Raw genomic sequence first — 22,584 nt, 5'->3', positions numbered from 1 at the left:
AGTCAGGAAACAGGCTACTGGAAACTCAATACGTCCCTTTTGGCGATTGAGGGGTACAGAAAGCGGATCAAAATGTTAATACGGAGAGCATTAACAGGTACCATCATTAATAACAAATGGTGGTACGCCCTAAAAAGAGCCATCAAATGTTATGTTTAGCATAAGTTTAGCTAAGAAAATAGGTGATGAAAATAGAATAAGTGATGGCCTAGTTAAGAAACTAGAAGAAGCCCAGAGGACTGGTAATGCGGACCAAGCGAGGGTGAAAAGACTGGAGTTAAACCAGCATCTTGAAGCCCAATACATGGGAAGTATTGCCAGAGCTAAGTTACGTGCGATAGGAAGTGAAGGAATCAAGGCCGTTGGATGGGCCCGAGTGGTGGAAACTCGGCAAGGAAGTTCCACTAATCGGTTTTTGACGAATCAAAATGGTGTCTTGGTAAACGAACCCGAGAAAATGTGTGAGGCCTTTCGGGAGTACTTCGCCCAGCTGTTCGGGGGTGACGTCGGTCCTGGTGGTGGGAGAGCCCTCGAGGACTTTCTTGCCGGGCTGCCGTGTCTCTCGGGGTCGGATGCGGAGTCTTGCGAAGGGCCAATCACACCTGTGGAGGTGATGGAGGCTTTGGCCGACTGTCAAGTGGGTAAGTCGCCGGGACTTGATGGTCTTCCGTACAGCTGTATAACTGTATGCCAGACTTGTTTGGGCAACTACTGGCTGACGTACGCGAACTGGCAACAGAATGGGTTTATCCCCAGATCTGAGCGCCGGGGAGTAGTGACGTTGGTCAGAAAGGACCCGGACAAGGGGGACGTTATAGAGAATTTCAGGCCCATAATTCTGTTAAACGCAGAAGTGAAGATTTAGGCCAAGGTCTTAGCAAAAAGGTTGGTGCGTGTCGCGAATGGTATAGTCGGGGATGCACAAACATGTGCCATCCCAGGCAGAACCATCCAGGATACCCTCCATCTTATTCGCTATATCATAGAGAGGGTTGGTAATAAATCTGGCAAAGGTGGGGCATTGGTACATTTAGACCAGTCTAAAACTTTTGATAGGGTTGACCATCGACACCTGGCGACTGTGCCTGCACGGTTTGGCCTGGGCCTTGGCTTCCTCAGGTGGTTTATCGCTTTGTAACACAACATTGACTCGATAGTTCGGGTGAACGGTTTCCTTTCGATGCCGTTCTGCATCAGACGCTCGGTTCGTCAAGGATGTCCGCTCTCACCACTTTTGTATGTGATGGCTCTCGAGCCCCTACTGCGAAGGTTGAGTGGCATCCCGAGAGAACCAGGTCTAAAGGAGTTTGTTACGGCTTACGCGGATGATATCACTATCAGCGTAACCTTGATAGGCTTACAAGGAGGTGGCAGGAGCAAAGATCAACTGGGAAAAGTCGGTCGGCTTGCAGCTCGGCACCTGGGTTGGCAAGTCGATGCCTTCAGACAGCGTTGTTGGGCGCTGGACGGAGGGACCGGTTAAGTTGCTGGGAGTTTGGTTTGGACCAGGCCTCCAGATAGAGAAGAACTGGACAGAGGTATTGAGCAGGGTGGCTGCAGTAGTCAAGATCTGGTCTTGGCGGTGGCTATCCCTGAAAGAGAGGGCGGAAGTGGCCAATGTGTTTATCGCTTCGGTCATTACCTACCGCCTGACCGTCGTGCCCTGTCTGGATTCGTGGTTGATCAGGTTGGAGAGACATCTCTTTCGCTTTTTGTGGAAGGGCAGGTCGCCACTTGTGAACGCTCTGTCTACCATCAAAAGCCTTTAAAAGGAGGTTTAGGGATGCCTTGGTTAATGATGCGCAGACATGCGTTGAGGTTGAGGCACCTCTGGATTCTCCTGGATAGTGAACGGCTGTGGTCTCCGCTAGCCAGACAAATGTTCACCGAGTTCAAAAGGTTTTGCGAACAGGAAGCCTAGTGTTCTCGTAGACCGAGGTCGAGTGAGTGACATAAAGAGTGCCGTAAGGCCCTATTGCTATTCCGGCGCTCGGGCAATGCCAGCGGTGGGGGTTCTACACGGATTTTATATAGTGCGTTGGTAGAGTCTGAATGTAACGATGGCCTGGGAGTGACTCTAGGTCTCGGGTTTATTCAACCGGACAGCCTGTTTCACCATACATTCGAGTTGAGAACGTTGGACAATTTCCAAAAGTTCTTAACCCGGCAATGCTACAGAGGTGCCTTGCCCGTTTGGGATAAGCTCGCAAGACACCGGTAAGCGTCAGTCGCTGACCTATCCAAGATGCTATGGGCTGCGGGTGTACATGTTGGCGCAGTATGAGCAAATGTTTAAGAAGTTCGTTTTCGCTGCGTGGCAACTTCGGTAAATATTATTTTCTAAAGCCTCGGATTAACGCAAACCAAAATATTGAAATCTGTTTAATGGAAATTGTATCGAAGCTAGCCAGGTGTACTTTTACATATCTTTTTTACTCTAGGCACAAGGCCCGAAATTTTTGGGGAAGGGACCAGTCGATTAGATCGACCCCAGTACGCAGCTGGTACTTAATTTATCGACCCAGAAAGGCAAAGTCGACCTCGGCGGAATTTGAACTCAGAACGTAAAGACAGATGAAATACCTATTTCTTTACTACCCACAAGGGGCTAAACACAGAGAGGACAAACGGATTAAGTCGATTATATCGATCTCAGTGCGTAACTGGTATTTATTTAATCGACACCGAAAGGATGAAAGGCAAAGTCGACCTCGGCGGAATTTGAACTCAGAACATAGCGGCAGACGAAATACGGCTAAGCATTTCTGCCAGCTCGCCGCCTAGTATTTTTATATATTATGCAAAAGGTCCTGGTTTGAGACGCAATGTTACTTTGATCTGCCTGTAAAATCATTACATTTAGACTACATGTGTCTGTGGAACACTCGCTCACTTACACGCTAATACAATAAGTCTGGTTGTCTTTTGATTAAGCAACTGGGTACGCAAACACAGTTGAAAATTCTGACCGAAACACTCCTTTGCAAATATATTACAAGTACATGTTCTAAATAGCGTTGAGGTCAACTTTAGCTTTCATCCTTTCGGTGTTGATAGAATTTGTACCAAGGGAGTACAGAAAATTATCATTGGGCAACAACCGACTATTTAAATATATTTCTTTCTACTACAGCCACTGATATACGTATTATATATGTAACTTATATTTAATTATTTTCCACAGTTTATGCTCATTTACTCTTTTCATTTACTACCTTTTACCATTTGTAATATTTTTATATCAGTTTTACTTGACTTTACTTAAATATTATATGTTTAATAACAAGAAATTCTTTTTTGTCTTTGTATAAAGTTAGTAACTAAAAGTAGACATGTGACGTCATCATAATAGAGGACAGCACTGTTGATCATTCTTGTTTACGTTACAAAATATTTTATCTTACGTATTTAAAGTTCCAAGACTATTTGAACACGCTGATCTGTTATCAATGCGTTCCACCCATGACCAGCCCATCTTATATTCACAGTTTATTCTGGACCGATAACTGATGTATAATTTAAACGATTAATGTCTTCCTCGTTACCGTTGAATGTTTTGTTTTGGTTGTTATTTCCAGCAACTCGAGCGTCTACATAGTGGTTAGCTCGTTATTTGTCAACGAGAAAAGTTTGCTTGAAACGAAGACACACCAAGTTCAATCCCACAACGAGCACAAAATATTTACAATAGCGTCAGGTCAACCTTGTGTGTGATATCGAGTAGTTATTTTAGCATTTCAGTTCTCATTGAGCAGACGTCCTTCTCATGACCAACAATTCTTATAATAATAATGAAATTATTGTATACAGTGCTCAGGTGCACCATCTTCTTTATACCTAGCTAGAACACTGATGTCCGACGTATATTTACCTTTTATTGTAAGACTTTTAAGGTTTCATCGACAGTTGTGGGGAGTTAGCTGCTATTTCTAGCAATCGAACAACTGCCTCTCGGCTTTGTTGATTGGACAGACAAGCAATCGAAGTGACTGTATGTGTAATTACCCGAAGTAACTAGCCAATTTACTACAGAAAGGTGAATACAAAACAATTCATCATTATCCCTCGATAATCTACGTGTTTGTTATTGTTATTTGAAGTAATTTTTCACTAATTCCAACGCAGGTATGTATGGCTGTGTGGTAAGAAGTTTGTAAACTTCCCTGTAAATTAGAGGCTCGGCAAAACGCGACCGATAGAATAAAGCACCAGACTTTGAAAATGCAAGTACAGGGTCGATTTGTTCAACTTAAACCCTTCACAGCGATACTCCAGCGTGGCCGCAGTCCAATAACTGAACAAGTAAAAGATAATAGACAGACATAACTGCATTTGATAACTGACAGAAAGTCTGCCCTTTTCCCGTGACGCTATCTAAGAATTTATTTCACTTCAAAGACTAATTTATAAAGAGAGGAGACTCTATCGGTACTACTTAAGAAGAGTGGTCCCGGTGCGCGCACTCGCGTATTCGCGCATCCGAGCTAGCTAGTCGTGACTAGTCGATCCTTACTTTGTGTTTTAGTTTTATTTACTTTGCTTAAAAAAATTTACACTTTGTGTTTTTATGTTTTATTTACTTTGTTTCAAAAAAAATTATTTATTTTGTATTTTATTTACTTTGCTAGGAGTCGTTGTAGGATCGACTAGTCACGACTAGCTAGCGCGGATACGCGAGTGCACGCACCGGGACCACTCTTCTTAAGTAGTACCGACTCTATCTGTCTGTCTGTCTACCTGTCTTTCTCTCTCTCTCTGAGAGTGAAAAATCGAGTTAAATCCCTTTATAGGTCATTGTAGTTATTATCTTAACGTTCACCAGAGCTTCGCACGGCTAATCAGATGTTCTGTACATTTATGGAGCGATCTGGTGTAAATGGCACTGCAAAAGCCATTAATGATATCCCCTTTATGATTCTGTTGTTATAAGGATATTCACGATCAGGACGTTGTGAGTAAGTGGAAGCTTAGTTTGTTCTCGTGGCCTTTGACAGTACGCAGGCTATTTACTGTTTTTACCACATTCGGAATACATTGATTTGTAAGTATTGTTGTTTATAGTCTAATCTAATGTTTTAATTTTGTCTGTTGTCAAAGGAAGTTAATTGAAAGCTAAAATAAAAGAAAGCGGGGGAATATGCATGAAGGTAAGGCTGATATTTGACTGCATTAGTGAGAAGTGGAGGATGGAATTTGTAACGGGGCAAAATGAGTAACCTCCGTTTTCTTGTTATTTTTTTCATTACCAGTTTCGAAATTATTACATTGCAAGAATTGCATCATCATTTTGTACTGTTACATTATATTTAGGTTAGCATAGTTGTTGAAGTTGAGGGAGTCTAGAACCTTCAGGTGGCAGGTCCTAATTTTTCAAGAAATGTTTCCTCAACTTTGATCCGATTGTAATCGGGGTTGCTAAGAAAAAAATATATATAGATAATTCTTAGAGTTTAACAATCAGTATCCTTGGATCTTTTCTGTTTGATTCCAAGTCAATTCTTTTCCCACTCTAATGTCTAATTTGACAATTTTCAAGTTCCAAAAATGGGGTAAAATGAGTAATGATTAATTTCAATAATCGTATCTCTTTAACTGCATGGTGTTTAAATATATCATGGAGAGAACACTCCAGCAGATCGTGAAGAAGCCATAGAATATTTTATGTTAGTTTTTTTTTTTTATTCGAGTTTCGATAATTTCATATCATGTACCATTTTCCCCTGATCCTCTTTCATTTGACCTAGATATTAAAATTTTTTTTTTTTTGCATTTCCGATCTTTCTGATATCTAAGGATGAATATTGATGTGTATGAGTCTGTTTTCCGGAGAACTGAAGCGGCTAATTTTGCATTATCTTGTCTTACTCATTTTGCCCCAACCAAATTTGCCTTTTATATGCTCAAAGACAACGGCGATAATTTTCTGAAATAGTGACTGATTATGCCATAATGCTTTTAATACATTTAGGGTAGGCCATTTGCTTAGTTTTTGGAAGGTAGTGAACATCTGTAAAAAATATATTTTGTCTCAAAGCCAAAAATGCTGTTAAAAACACCTCATTTTGCCCCCCCCCCTAGTTTCCTTGTACGAAAGTATTGTCATCAGTGAAACATTTATATTCAAACTGAAGCAGAAGAAAGGCCTTCGTGTAAAGTCTAAAAAGAAATATATTGGAGTATAGGAAGCAAATTCAGTAATTTTTTATTTCTCGTTATTTTCTCCCACCCTGTTTGAAACGGTTCCATTACAAGTATTGCATCATTTTGTACTGTTGCATCATCTTTCGGAGTAAAAATTGGCCAGGATAGTTGTTGTTCAAGTTGAGAGTTTGGAACATATTCAGGTGATAGATACTTTTTTGCTTTTTAAAAAAAATTCCTCAACTTTCACCCGATTGTAATTGAGGTTGCTAACAATATTCTTCTCTCTTGGATTCTTTGTCAATTTTCTCTCTTTCACACACACACACACTAATGTCTAATTTAGTAATTTTCCAAAAAAAAAAAAAGTCTTCCTGGGGAAAAATTAGTAATAACTAATTTCAATAATTAATTGCATGGTGCGTAAATATATCAAGTTACTTCAGTGGATCTTGACGAAGCTATAGAACTGTGGCACCCAACCCTTTTATTTAAATGAGTTTTTCCCCTTTTAATATGCTTGGACTCCCAGTACTATCTTTGCCGACCCCAGGTTGGGAACCACTGCTTAGAGAATATTCTATGTAGTCGGGATTTAATTACATATCACGTGCCATTTTAACACGGTGCTCTTTCATTTGACCTAGATATTTAAAATTTTTGTTGCATTTCTCATCCCTGTTGTCTAAGGATGGATATTGATGTGCATAAGTTTTTTTTTGTTTTTTTTTTGGTGGACAGTTGAAGAGGCAAATTTACCTTATCGTATCCTCATTTTGCTCTAGCTAAATTTATTTTTTTATATGCTCAAAGAGAACGAAGATAATTTTTCTGAAATAGTGTTCTGAATATGCTATAGGGTTTTTAATGTGTTTAGAAAAAGTAATTTATTTAGCTGATTTTGTCTTTGTAATGTAGTACACATTTGTAAAAAATATTTGGTTAATGTTTACAATACTACTGGGAAACGAAGTAAATGAAAAAAGTGTAACGGGCGTAAAAAAATATTTAGAAAACGACTATGAAAACAAAAATGCGCGGAAAGCAACGGGGGTGGGGGAAGACTTCGGAAAATTCACAAGATCCGAGTTTTCCCTCATAACTTTCAGGAAAATGGCTTTCCTAAAAGTTATGAGGGAAAAACTCGGCTCTTGTGAATTTTCCGAAGTCCTCTCCTTACCCCCACCTTGTTGCTTTCCGTGCATCTTTGTTTTCATATTTGTTTCCTTGCACTATTATTTTTTCCTTTCCGCGTAATATTGTAAACATTAACCAAATATTTTTGTTCTCAAAGTAAATAATCTTAACTCATTGTGCCTTCCCTCCCAGCATAATTCTTTTTGCTAAGTTCAACGTTTTTAAGTTCCTAATCATAAGAACTCGCTGTTCTTTGAGTGTAATGGGCCCAGTTTTATTTCCCGGTCTGGCTGGTATCTGTTTAGTAACCGCGAAATTTATTTATTTCCCCCGTTGTGTTTGAACGATCATACACTTTCTGTACTGTGAGCATTTTTGTATGTCAAAACTCTAACCTACTTTTTCACATCCAGCTGAGAAGAATTTATAAGTTAACAAGCTGGTCGGCATACCTACACAAATGTGCCCCACCGAATTTGTTGCTTCATAACTTCTGGGAAAATGGATAAATTTTGGTAAATTTTCAGAATTTTACCTAAATTTTTAATTAATTTTCTACAAATACACTTCAAATGGTGTAGATTCCGATTATGGGAATTTGTGGTGAATTTTTCCCCGGGGAAATTTCACATGAGTTGACATGGTTTCCTCGTAACTTTGAGAAAAACGGGCAATTTTTTTTAATGAAATTTTCTACAAATTCCTTTCAGAGCTTGTAGATTACGATTTATGTTCTGGGTTCAAATGCTGCTGGGGTCGACTTTGCCCTTCATCCTTTTGGGGGTCAATAAAATAAGTACCAGATGGGTATTGGGGTCGATGCAATCAACTTACCCTCTACTCTGAACTTGTTGGCCTTGTACCAAAGTTTGAAAACATTATTCTTCCCTGTATGTAATTTCTACCAAATTAACCAAGCATTCTTTTATTCTTTTACTTGTTTCAGTCATTTGACTGCAGCCATGCTGGAGTACCACCTTAAAGGGTTTTCTAGTCAAAGAAATCGACCCAAGGACTTATTTTTTGCAAGCCTAGTACTTATTCTATTGGTCTCTTTTGCCAAACCACTAAGTTATAGGGGCGTAAACACACCATCATCAGTTATCAAGCAATGGTGGTGAGACAAACAGATGCAAAGACACATACACATAAATATATATACATCATCAACATTTAACGTCCGTTTTCCATGCTGGCATGGGTTAGATGGTTTGACTGAGGTCTGGAGAGCCAGCTGCTGCACCAGGCTCCAATCTGATCTGGCAATGTTTCTACAGCTGGATGCCCTTCCTAATGCCAACCACTCCGAGAGTGTAGTGGGTGCTTTTTACATGCCACTGGTACAGGAGCCAGTTAGGTACACTGGCATTGGCCACATTCAGATAGTGCTTTTTACATGCCACCGGCACCTATATATATATATATACAATGGGCTTCTTTCAGTTTCTGTCTATCAAATCCACTCACAAGGCTTTGGTCGGCCTGAGGCTATATCAGAAGACACTTGTCCAAAGTGCAGTGCAGTGGGACTGAACCCAAAACCATGTGGTTGGGAAGCAAGCTTCTGCCTGTACTTGTTGACAATATTTAATAGCCTAAATTTTTAGAAGAGATTTTTTGTATCCCATTATTAAATTATGTAGTATATATTATATTGTTTATTTATTTCAGGGTTTCAGGGGCCATGGACAGAAAAAAATTTTCTCTTCTGATGCATTAAGACATTCAATTTTTGAAAATGAAAGGGGAAAACTTCATGAAGAGAACATAGGTTTGTTAATATATAACCAGCCATCTTAGCCTTTTCTCACTTCTTCAAGACAGTTTTATAAGATTTTGCTTCTAAATTTCACACACATTTGTATTAAACCTTCATTTTCCACAATCATCCTCCATTGAAAAGAAATGATAATTTTTTTTCTGCCAAGATTTACCTTCCCTTGACAAATATTGTGGAATATATCTTGATTGAATTTAATCATTTTTCATAGCTACCTCAACATATGTACTGGATAATTTTGTACAGAGATTAAACTAAGAATATTTAAGTGACTTTTCATATTTGGATCTATGCTAGCAAGTAAAATATTTTAGCGATTTCTTTACTTTCTGGCATTTTATTACAAAAGAATTCTATCCTAATTAATTGTCTTGGAACAATTATGGTAGCATTCTATAACCTTTTCGGAATTTGACAAAAATAACTGGTCTTAGAAATATATATTTGAAGAAATATTAATTGTGGAAAGAGTAAAGAAAAAAAGAAAAATATTTTTGTTTTGATATAGCTATTGAAACTTTTGATGAAGGAATTATATAAATTTCAAACTGAAAATGAATAAGTTATAAAATATTAAGTTTTGTAATTAGAGGCTGAAGACAATTGTAAGAACATCATATCACTTTTGTAAAAACATCATATTACTGAGGCAACAATTATTTGCTGAAAGATCAATACTACAGTTGTAGTTGAAGATTCACTATGAGCAGTTTGATATCTCAACAAATTCTTGTTCCCACAAAAGAGAAACCGTATCTTTGTGAAATCTGTGGAAAATCATTCTCTCGCAAAAGTCACTTAACTACACACAATTATATTCATACAGGAGAGAAGCCATATGCTTGTGAAATCTGTGGTAAAACGTTCTCTGACACGGGCCAGGTAACCCGACACAAATATATTCATTCAGAAGAAAAGCCATATAGTTGCTTTGCCTGCAGTAAATCTTTCTCTCAGAGATGTGATTTAATTACGCACAAACGGATTCACACTGGTGAAAAACCATATACCTGTGATATTTGTAGTAAATCATTCTCTCAAAAAAGTGTTTTAACAGCACATAAGTTTATTCATGTAGCGAAAAATCGGTTTCATTGTGATGTCTGCGGGAAAACATACTCTCAAAGAGGTAGTTTAAATAGACATAAATATACTCATACAGGTAAGAAACCATATCAGTGTGATATCTGTGATAAAGCGTTCACTGATAAAAGCCAAACAATCCAGCACAAACGTATTCATACAGGAGAGAAACCATATCACTGTGATATCTGTGATAAATCTTTTTCTCAGAAATGTCACTTAACTACACACCATTACGTACATACAGGAGAGAAGCCATACCGCTGTGACATTTGTGGTAAATCCTTCACTGACACACACCAAGTAACTAAACACAAACGGGTTCATACTGGAGAGAAGCCATATTCCTGTGACATGTGTGATAAATCATTTTCTCGGAAAAGTAACTTGACTTCACACAAATTTGTTCATGGAGGAGAAAAGCCATACCACTGTAACATCTGTAATGAATCATTTGCCCAGAGATATATTTTGATTGCACACATACGTATTCATACAGGAGAGAAGCCATATAAGTGTGATATATGTGGCAAGTCATTCTCCGAGAGTAGTCATTTAACTAAACATGTTCGTATTCATACAGGAGAGAAACCATATCAGTGTACTATATGTAATAAATCTTTTTCTCAAAGTGGTCATTTAACTACACACCAACACACTCATACAGGAGAGAGGCCATATAGCTGTGATATCTGTGGTAAATTCTTTTCTGAAAGAAATCATGTGACTAGACACAAACGTATTCATACAGGAGAGAAGCCTCATAGCTGTGATATCTGTGGTAAATCATTCTCTTATAAATTTCAGGTAACCAAACACAAGCTTATTCATACAGGAGATGAAACTAGTTACTGATATTTGCAATAAGTCATCTTCCAAAGTGATATATTATCAATTCACAGGAACTTCTACTGACAAAGTAATCATTTACCTTACCATAATAATACTCAGCCAAGAAATATCATCATTGTTTATAACGTAATAGATTATCTCACAGAAGTTATTTATAGATATATGAACATAATGAAACAGGAGAAAAAACATTTATATATCTATGACAAATCATTTTATAAATCAAAATATTTTACATAATCACAGACAAGAAGCAAACCATATCTATGAGATCTGTGGCTAAATGTTTTTTTACAAATAGTTCTATCATAAATATATTCTGAAGTTTCTGCACTTAGATTATTTGAACACTTTCATCATGACTACCCACTTGATATCCTCATACTATCCAACTGTTACCACTTTTCTAAAACTATAGCACTTCAAGTTGGCTAAGCAGTTAGAGCATCCACTTCTTTTTTTTTTTTTGGTGTTCTGGCATTTCAGACAACAAAGCACTACCCTCACATAACCAAAGCTTGTATCACCCAAAAGTGTCACAATGTAAAGAACATTGCCTATGATATGTAGAGAAATCACCTGCTTGTCTCAGTCAGTTGGCTTTTATCTATTAACATTATGCATGCAAGACCATCATCCTTATTTGAAAAAATATTGTTGTTCACCATACTATACTGCCTTGAAACGTACCTTCCAAATTGCTGCCAATCCTTTTGGCACCTTACTAAAAATCTCACTGCTGAGTTTGCAGAATCTTCTTACCCAAGATTGCCTGATCATTATAATTCTGTAAGCAGTATGTTCTTGTTTACCTCCACATCTGCATTTAGCAAAGCAAAATGCTTCCAACACTAATGTTCTCCATTTCACCACCAAACATTATCTGTGTCTATCCATCCGTCCATACATCCTTCCACCCACTCCAAAACAAGACCACCTACTCTGACAATGTCCCTTCACCCAACCTCAGACAGTGTGACCCATAATTACCACTTTTCTTCATCTTTTAAGCACCATTAGTAATTTAACATACTTGCATAAAGAGATCTAACAGTTGAAAATCAGTGTACCTGATTTAGCTATAAACCTAACAAGAATGGCTTTGACTCTTTATCATTTAAACCCAGCCATATCTGCCCCAAATATTTCACTTTCAAACAGGCCAGATGTGGTTTCTCACACCAACCCTATAATATTGTAAAATAATCAACAGTTATGTCATCAAAATTCCATAACTATAAGATAATGTATGATTAATTCAAAACAATGTGTGTAAATAAGCATTACATTTGATAGCATAATCTGAATGCTAAAAGGTTAAATACAGTTTCACAATGGTAATTAATGTAGAGTATATGGTTGCTGATGAGACAGTGTAAAGTCACTTGAAATGATTGTCCAATCAATCCTTCTTTTTTTTCTGCTTATGATGAGGCTGTATAAACATGACAGGTGTTTATAACTGTCTCATGTATTTAATCATTTTAATTTGTATATAGATGCAGTGTCAGCTAAAATCTAAGGATATATACTTTGTGGTAAAGTTTATTAATTATGTACATACAACTTGTGCACCTTTATCTCTGAAATATCATCATCATCATCGTTTAACGTCCGTTTTCCATGCTATCATGGGTTGGACGGTTCGACCGGGGTCTGGGAAGCCAGGAGGCTGCACCAGGCTCCAGTCTGATCTGGCAGTGTTTCTACAGCTGGATGCCCTTCCTAACGCCCACCATTCCATGAGTGTAGTGGGTGCTTTTTAGCACAGGGTCAGAGGAGGCTGGCAAATGGCCACGATCAGTTGGTGCTTTTACGTGTCACCGGCACAAGTATAGTAGTGAATAATCAAAATTATTCTCATTTGCAAAATACAATGGTTGAAACTTTACAGCTTGTTACCAATGCTGAGATAATGTGAAAATTATGGTGCTGATCTCAATGAAGGGTAATATGAAGAACTGCTAAGGCGATGATCTGGTATAATGATTAGCATGCTGGGTGAAATGCTTAGCAGCATTTTTTTTTTGCATCTTTATGTTCTGAGTTCAAATTCCTCTGAGGTTGGTAAAATAAATACCAGTTGAGCACTGGGGTTGATGTAATCGACTTACCCCCTCCTCTGAAATTGCTGGCCTTGTGCCAAAATTTGAATCCACTGTTGAAGAACTACTACAAGGAATTGTAGCACTGTATAACAATTCAATTCAAAACTAAGTTGTTGGGTGATTTTTTTAAAGTTGTACTTAGAGCTTTGCCAAATTCTCACTTGTTCTATTTGAGGTGCTCAGCTGCTGGCCCACCTGAAGGTTTCATGAGGAAATAATCATATGAGAGCTCAAGATTAGAAGCAGTGTTCTGATGAGATTTAACCATCAAATACTTTTACTGAAAGTCTAACCCTTTAGCATTTAATCAGCCATATCTGGCTCAAATATTCTATATGCTTTATGTTCAAACATAAGCTGGAGTCAGCTTCTCACACCTACTCTACAATGTCATTCTAGCAATAAACAATCACATATTCAAAATCTCAAAGCTACGAGATTATGCAAGATTAATTTAAAGCAATGTGAATAAATAAGCATTACATTTGACAGAGTGATCTGAATGCTAAAGGGCTTAACAAATAAAGAGGTAGATCAGGAGTTAGTGTAAAAACTGACAAGCCTACAAACACCACACTGGGAGAACAAAGTAGTAGTGGGGACTGGGGTCCCACTGTGTCAATTATGAGCCTCTATGATCTTATCAAATACTATCTGCTAATTTCATGTGGATTCAGAAGTTTGGTGAAGAATCCTTTTTAAATTTTTGGAACCAAGTTATTAGTACGATTTATTCTTGTGACATTAAAACTTTTTTGTTTGTTTAATAAAATCTATCAAGTAATTTCTAAAGAATGTTTTGTTAAAATTATTCCACTTTTAGAGAATTGTAGAATCAGTCTAAAATAATCAAAACTGCTGAATAACATTTAACAATGGCTTTATTTAGATTCTCTACTGATCAATAGAGCTATGCAGCTGTAACAAGCTATATCAAGCATTATAAATACTAATACATGTGGTTTCAATTTTGATATCAAGAGAATAACACAGAAATAATATATGCAGAAAGATAAATGTTACATGTAAACTCAAGCTGTGAATGTCAGCAAGATGAAAATCAACAGCATTCTGTAATTTGGTTGATGAGTTACTCACACACATGCATTTGTATACATAGTAGAGGACACTTAAGGTGCCATTACATGGCACTCTGGCTAAGTGTTTTCTACTATAGTTCCAGTCTTGACTAAAGCCTTGTAGATTTGGTGGGCAGAAACTGAAAAGGTGGCGAGCTGGCAGAAACGTTAGCACGCAAGGCAAAATGCTTAGCAGTATTTTGTCTGTCTTTACATTCTGAGTTCAAATCCTGCCGAGGTCGACTTTACCTTTCATCCTTTCAGTGTCGATAAATTAAGTACCAGTTATGCACAGGGGTTGATGTAATCGACTTAATCCTTTTGTCTTTCCTTGTTTGTCCCCTCTCTGTTTAGCTCCTTGTGGGTAATAAAGAAATAAGAAACATTTAACATCTGTTTTCCATGCTGGCATGGGTCGAGCAGTTTCACTGAAAACTGGTAAGCTGGAGGGCTATACCAGGTTTCAATCTGATTTGGCATAGTTTCTACTGTCGGATACCCTTCCAAGAGTGTAGTGAGTGCTTTTTACATGCCAGTTACAAAACACTAATATTGGCCACGACTACGATATCACTTGACTTGACAGGTCTTAAGCATGGTATATTGCAAAAAGTCTGTCACTTGTCACTGCCTCTGTGAGGCCCAAAGTTTGAAGGGTGCTTTTTACATGCCACAAGCATAGGTGCCAGATATGCGACACTGGTATTGGCCACGACTACAATTTCACTTTCTTGATGGGTCTTCCCAATACATACATACATAGATGGTAGCACATGGTTGTGTGTGCAGTGACTTTCATAAGGCAGTGTGCCAAGTAAGATTGCTGTGTTTACTAAGTAAACATCTGGAAATATGTGGAGACAGCAAATTCAAGATCATTTCCCTCTACAAATGCTCAAGGAATAATTCAAAGTACCGGAAGACAATGGGAACTTCATTTTATCAAAAAATTCTGACCTAAATTAAACTTTTAAAAAAACTCAGGTTACTGGATTCCCCCAAAATTGGTCAATATTTATAGCAAGGATATGTGGACACTTGCTGAAATTGAACAAGTTATGGATGTTATTTTACATAGTTAACTCATACAAGTACCGTACCTGGCTAATTTTTGCAGAAAATGTGGTTGAAGTTACAGATGGTTTGTGTGAAATAATCAAATGCAAGTACTTGAATACTCACTTTTGACCTTCACCAAATGAATCATTTTTGTGTAAGATTAATCAACATTGGAGAGAGTATATGTTTATATTTTAAATCTAGTTTGGACCATTTGGATTTCCTTCATATAATTGTAACTGCATCCATACTTGTTATTATGAATCACTTTTTCAATCCTCAACTAACATTCAAAACACTTTGCATACATACATACAGGTGTGTATGTGTATATATATGTATAATGTAGTCGTGTATGTGGAAGGATGAATGGATGTGTATATATATATATTGCATTATATATTGTGTGTGTGTATAGAGAGAGATACTTTCAAAACTGACATCTTGAATTGTCATTAACTTCAAGCTGACCATATGAATACAATACAATTTAAACCATCCCAGGAGCCCCTTTCTCACTCATTCTTTCTTTTAGTTTTTCTTTCCCCCCTTTTTCTCTCCTTCTAACCAAACCTCAAAAAAAATTTGCCACACACATGCATATGCATGCACAGTGAAAGAGAGAGATGCCTTTAAAACAAGAACTAAAGCAAAAATTGACATCTTGAAATGTCATTAACTTCAAACAGCTGTGAAATGACTGACCATGAAAATACAATAAAAGACATCTCAGAAAAAAAGACCCCTTTCTCTCTCTCTTTCGCTCCCCCTTTTTGTTTGTTTGTCTCTCTTTGCTTTCTTTTCTCTCCTGTCCTTTCTGTTTTCTCTATTTTTCTTTTCTTTTTCCTCCCTCTCACCAAACCTCCCAAAACTTCACTACACACACATGCTTGTACACATGCATACACACACATAGATAAAAGAACATTCTCTTCCAGATTTATATAAAAAGTCATGGCTTTTCTGTAAAAAATCACATCTGATGAATCATGTAAACGAATATGAAAGCACTAATAAATAATTATCCAAAATTCTGACTACCTCTTTTTTCTTAATATATGTATATTATGTGTGTATGGTGCTTGTATCCTCTTGTCTTGACATCACAGGATAGTTATGTGTCTCACCACCGTACAAGCAGTAGTCTCTCATTTCAAGTCCTTTATGTAAACATTCACTATGAGGAAATATTACTTTGCTCAAAAACAGGTGAGGGTTGACAACAGGAAGAACGTCCACTTGTAGAAAATCTGCCTCAGCAAATTCTGTCTGACCCGTGCAAGCATGAGAAAATGAACATTTCAATGATGATGAGTGGAGGAAACAAAGTGTGCATACTGCAGTTTTGGTGGAAACAGTTGGCTTTGAAAAGGCCAGGTACACTTGTTTCTTTGTGTAGCTGTTGAGCTAGAATTTCTTACAAATAACCTGTAGCCTTTACATATGAATACCCTATGTGACCAGAGGTACTATCAAGATATTGTTGGCCTTCATTGCTGATTTGTCCAAATGGTGGTGATATCATCACGTCTGTTGATAAAATATGTGTATTAGCTAACTGATAAAAATAATTATGAGGGTATGTCTGTTGGCATCAGTGCATCTAGATGGATGGATGGATGGATAACTGTCGCATCAGTTGATTGTTCTGAAAGATGCTCACAAAGATACGTCTATTGATGCCAGTTGACAAAATCAAGCTTCTAATTTGTAGAATTATGTTGAATATTATAACTTCCTAGGTTGTTGCTCATAGAAAAAATATAGCAGCCTATGCTTGCTTTTAGAAAGTGAATGTTTCTGTCACATGAAAAGAGTTGGTTGTTGAACATTCATTCCTACCTAGTTTCCTTGACCATTGGTAGAGAAACTGAAGTACTAGTATTATGAGATACCATTGTGGTAATGACCAGGTGTGATCAATCTGTAAACAAGCTTGATTCAGAGGATAGATGCTAACATTTTCCATGTGTGTCCAGAACGAAACTTTCTATATAAGGTGTCTGAAGTGATTTGTAATTATATCAACAAATTAACCTGTAGCCTTTACATATGAATACTCTGTGACCAGAGGTACTATCAAGATATTGTTGGTCTTCATTGCTGATTTGTCCAAATGGTGGTGATATCATCATGTCTGTTGATAAAATATGTGTACTAGCTAACTGATAAAGATGATTATGAGGGTATGTCTGTTGGCACCAGTGCATCTAGATGGATGGGGTTGCTTTTAGAAAGATATAGATAATTTGGGGGGATCTCAGAACAGGCATCATGGTCCTATCTGTTTAGGCCCTCTTCCTCTCTAACTAGAGGTGCCTGTTAATATAACATCTGTCTAATGCAGGGCTGGCCAACCTGAAGCCTGCGGGCCGTATGCAGCCTGCAGACATCTTGCAGTCCACTTGATACTTTCTTGAAATGGATTTATTTAAACAAACATTTGAAAATTTTTATCAAAAATTAAAGACTATAATGAAAAGTAAAAAAGAAAGATACTACTGTTTTTGCAATGATAATATTTCATGTTGAATCAATGATCATTCATTCATTATTGTAATAATAGGATGAGAAAACAGAATGCTTTCAATTCTGTCAGTATACAAGCAACCCTTAAAAACTTTCTGTGATTAAAGTGGCCTGCAATGTAATTCGAGTTGGCCAGGCCTGGTCTAATGCATTGATTGGTCTTAATGGAGGTTATGTTGACACATTTGATGACACATCCTTTGACACCAATATGATGAATAAACTGCTGTTGTATTTAGGTCCAAAAGGTGAATGTTGGCTCATATGCTGATACCAGCATATGAAGGTGATGTTGACAAAAGCAAACAATCAATTTGTGGATCTATGTTTGAGTCACTGGATTACCATTAATTTAACATGAGATATTCACTAAGCACCTATGTTTCAATTTTATAAATGATTTAAAAGGGTATTTGACTATCAATTTGTTTCAATTTTTTTGAAAATAGCAAAAAAAAAAAAAATGTGCAAGATTAATGCCTAAATATTAGCATTTGTTACCTTAAGATGTCTGAAGAAACTTTGTATATTTTTTACATACTGTTCCTTAGTTCCAGGCCAACCATGGAATTAAGCAACAACAGACAAATGATTGGAGTAAACTTATGATCATAGATGTTCCAACCAGGACCATCCTGTTTTTTGGTGGGAGAGTACCTAGGGTTACATTACTCACAATGTTCTTTCGTTTTTCAAGACGATAGGTCGGGATATGAGGACAATTTGGCTGCTATTACTAGCATATCCAGCAACCACGTAGAAGCTCTCTTTGCTATTGTAGGAGGACATAAAACAAAAATATAACACGAAATAGATGTCAAGCAGAAAAGTGAGGTGTGAATTAGAAGTAGCAGTCAAATGCCACAAGCATCTTAAAAAGGACGCATCGGTTATAGATAAAATGCCTTTAGTAAGCATACTCAGTTTGAGCTACTCTGGTTTAAATAACGGTCTCTAATTCAGACATAAGCCCCATAATTTTTAGGGTATGAGGTGAGTCGACATCATCGACCTAAGTACTTGAGTGGTACATTATTTTATCGACTCCAGTCGGATGAAAGACAAAGTTGACTTCGGCGAGAACAAGAAGAGTTAATTGTATTTACGGACTAAAAAACATAAAAACCCTTTGCTATTTGTGACGCTCTCTGAAAATACAGAAAGATGGAACCATCTCTTTACCTTCGCGTTACTTTCATTCTCACACAGTTATTCTCTCTCGCAGAGAAAACAAGAGTTAGTTCCCCTGGTAGTTTATTGTAGAAATCTCTGCAATAACAATAATTATTGTTTATCACACGGTTATCAGATGTGAGATAAACTTACGTAGAGATCTGAAATATTGGCAGGCATTGATAAATGTCTTTGTTTACTTTGTTGTTTGCATTTTCAAGTTCAAGAAGTTTTGTGAGTGTGGTGGGGCTGATTTTGTTTTCTTGGACAACATTAAGACTCAAAATATGAGGGCGACTGCTATTTTACACACATTCGGACTAAACTGATTTGTAAGTATTTATTTATATATATATCCACACGCACATACATTAATAGATATATGTGCTATATATATATATATATATATATATATATATATAAAGAAAAGGGATGACAAAGGAATAGACGATTATCCTATGAACTTCATTAGTTTGATTATATCTAGTTATTAACTATTGTAATGAGTGATCGAAACGAGAGATTTTATTTCGAAAGGAATTAGACAAACGGAACGAAAGTAAATGGGAAGAAAATGACATTTATATATACGTACCAAGATATACAATTTATATATTACTGTAAAGCTATTTTGGGTTGCTTAACTTAGCTCTCCACATGTGCTTATCAGATATCAACTGCCACTCGATCATCTATGGATCAGTTGTATTAAGGAAACTCACCTATCAGGTAACAATCTAGTACCTGGTCGGATCCACAGTCTGCTCTGTAGGTAAGGCAATATCTAGCTGTGTTGTGTTCAACTCCATCAAACACTCGGTTCCTTTCGGGACACTATTATCTGCAATCTGGCCATAAAATTCTGCTGCAAGTAAGACCCCGTCCAATCCATGGGAAAGCAGATATTAACGAAAAAATATAAAATACGTAGGTTTATACTACGAAGAGATTAATGTAGCAATTATGTTGTGTTAAAGATTAGTTTTATGGTCATTCAATCACACATACATGATTACATACTCTTTACTCTTTTACCTGTTTCAGTCATTTGACTGCGGCCATGCTGGAGCACCGCCTTTTAATCGAGCAACTCGACCCCAGGACTTATTCTTTTGTAAGCCCAGTACTTATTCTATCGGTCTCTTTTGCCGAACCGCTAAGTAACGGGGACATAAACACACCAGCATCGGTTGTCAAGCAATGCTAGGGGGACAAACACACACACATATATATACATATATACGACAGGCTTCTTTCAGTTTCCATCTACCAAATCTACTCACAAGGCATTGGTCGGCCCGGGGCTATAGCAGAAGACACTTGCCCAAGATGCCACGCAGTGGGACTGAACCCGGAACCATGTGGTTGGTTAGCAAGCTACTTACCACACAGCCACTCCTGCGCCTATATATCCTTTTATCACAAACTACGTACGTGCAGTGTTCTACTGAAAGTCATTAATTTTGTCAATGAATGAATAAGTAACCTCTTATTTTCGCTGGCATTCACGAACAAAGAAAGACCTAACTCTTGTCTACAAACCGAATGTACGCAATTGGTTGAATTGTGACCTCAACATAGATTGTGCATTTTCCTACTCTCTGGGGTGAGCAATCCTGATTTATTGGAATTACATGCAGAAATATGTATACCTACAAACATGTGCAGACACACACATCCCCAGTTGTCTCGACCAGGTCTTGCCACTGGATTGAAGATGGTTATGAATAAGGTAGCGAGATTGATGGTGTGCAACTTTTCATTTTAAACAAAGTCACTGCACAAGTCATCAGTTATCCTTAAGGATGAGTAAATGGTCCTTTTCACTCCAATGTATAAACTTGACTGTTTTGGGTTCTTTTTTTTTCTTTTCTTATAACTTTCAACCTTAGTATTAAATTAATTCTTATACATGAACTTGTTCTTTTTTACTTCAGGTTATCGGGTAATATGGACATAAAGATTTTTCACTTTGGCTGCATCAACTTATTTATCATCTTTTGAAAAGGAAAGGAAGAATTTATGAAGAATACACGTAAACCATTACATGTAAATCTTGGCTTAAGTATATCATAATTAATCCTATTGGAACAACTAACTCAAATAATTTGTTTGGTTTTTCTGCAGCCTTTTAAGAAATTGTCAAACTTATAGGGAGAAAAATATTTCTTATAAATAAGATAAAGGAAAGAATGAAAAATGATTTTGTATAATGTGATGAAAATAGAAATTCTAAAGAAGAAATTGCATATAATGTAATTATATACATATGTATAAATGCTGTGATCAGATACTGAAGAAACCATTTCTGTGTGACATTGGTGTAAAGTCATTCATCATAAAAAATCAATTAACTGAACATAAATTAATTAATGGAGGATCAATACTTCATACTAAATATATTTGTGGCAAAAGTTTCATTATGAGCAATGCATTATCTGATCACAAAAATATTATCGCAGGAGAAACATCCTATCCCTGTGAAATCTGTGGTGAATCATATGATACAAGTCAAGGAGCCCAACACAAATGTATTCATAGAGAAGAGAAGTCATATCTCTGCAAAATCTGTGGTCAGTCATTCTTTCAAAGAAGTCTTTTCACATCTCATAAACATATTCATATTGGAGAGAAGCCATATGATTGTCACACATGTGGTAAATCTTTTTCTCAGAAAAGTAATCTAAATACACACATACAAATTCATACAGGAAAGAAGCCATATCACTGTGATATCTGTGGTAAATCATTCTTTCAGAAATCTTACCTGACCATACACAAACATACTCACACAGGAGAAAAGCCATATCATTGTGATATATGCTATAAATCATACTCACAAAGTTGTAGCTTAATAATACACAAACGTGTTCATACAGGAGAGAGGCCGTATCATTGTGATATCTGTGGGAAGTCATTTTCTCGAAGTACTAACTTAACTTCACACAAGAATATTCATGCAGGAGAAAAGCCATATCGCTGTGATATTTGTGGTGAATCATTCGCTTACAGCCATATTTTAACTACACACATACGTGTTCACACAGGAGAGAAACCATATAAGTGTGATATCTGTGGAAAGTCATTCTCTGAAAGGAGTCCCTTAATACAACATGTACGTATTCATACTGGGGAGAAACCCTATCAGTGTGATATATGTGATAAATCATTTTCTCAAAGAGGTCACCTAACAACACACCACCTTGTTCATACTGGAGAGAAGCCATACAACTGTGATGTCTGTGGCAAATCATTCACTGGTAGAAGCCAAGTTACTCGACACAAACGTGTTCATACTGGAGAGAAGCCATATCAGTGTGATGTGTGCACTAAATCATTTTCTCAAAGAAGTCAGTTAACTAAACACCAACATACTCATACTGAAGAAAAACCATCCTAGTGATATTTGTGATAAAGCTCTCACTCAACAAAAGGCATGTAATCAGACACTAATATCTACTAAAGAGAGGGCATATCTGTGGTTTGTTAAAACCCTTATATATTTCAGGTAATTAAACACAGTCTTTCATGCAAAAGATAAACGGTCATTGATATTTGTGGTTATTCATCTACCTAAAAACATGAGTTAATTCCCTCAAATTAGCCATTATTTTGCCCATAAAGTTGAACATGAGGGGAAGTG

General features: G+C 37.0%; 1 protein-coding gene and 1 long non-coding RNA gene across 4 annotated transcripts in view; both read left to right on the top strand.

The window, feature by feature from the left end:
* Positions 1-4,721: 4,721 nt before the first annotated feature.
* LOC115214528 (zinc finger protein 845-like) overlaps positions 4,722-22,584 on the top strand; it is a 35,561-nt gene continuing 17,698 nt past the window's right edge. The window contains exons 1-2 of one of the 3 annotated variants that reach the window (XM_029783729.2): positions 4,722-5,041; positions 8,950-10,482. In XM_029783729.2, the coding sequence (XP_029639589.2) occupies positions 9,761-10,482 (722 nt within the window). In that variant the 5' untranslated portion in view covers positions 4,722-5,041; positions 8,950-9,760. Of the gene's footprint in view, positions 5,042-8,949; positions 10,483-19,039; positions 19,274-19,680; positions 19,714-20,878; positions 21,994-22,584 lie in introns of those variants that run through there. The other 2 variants (XM_029783458.2, XM_036504649.1) reach the window with 2 other exon arrangements.
* On the top strand, positions 14,564-16,279 carry LOC118764196. Its single transcript, XR_004999982.1, has 2 exons — positions 14,564-14,602; positions 14,641-16,279. It is a non-coding gene; the product is annotated as an uncharacterized LOC118764196 (long non-coding RNA).

Source organism: Octopus sinensis, linkage group LG7 (genome assembly GCF_006345805.1).
Source record: "Octopus sinensis linkage group LG7, ASM634580v1, whole genome shotgun sequence".
NCBI lineage: Eukaryota > Metazoa > Mollusca > Cephalopoda > Octopoda > Octopodidae > Octopus > Octopus sinensis.
This window is presented reverse-complemented; position numbering and strand designations above follow the sequence as displayed.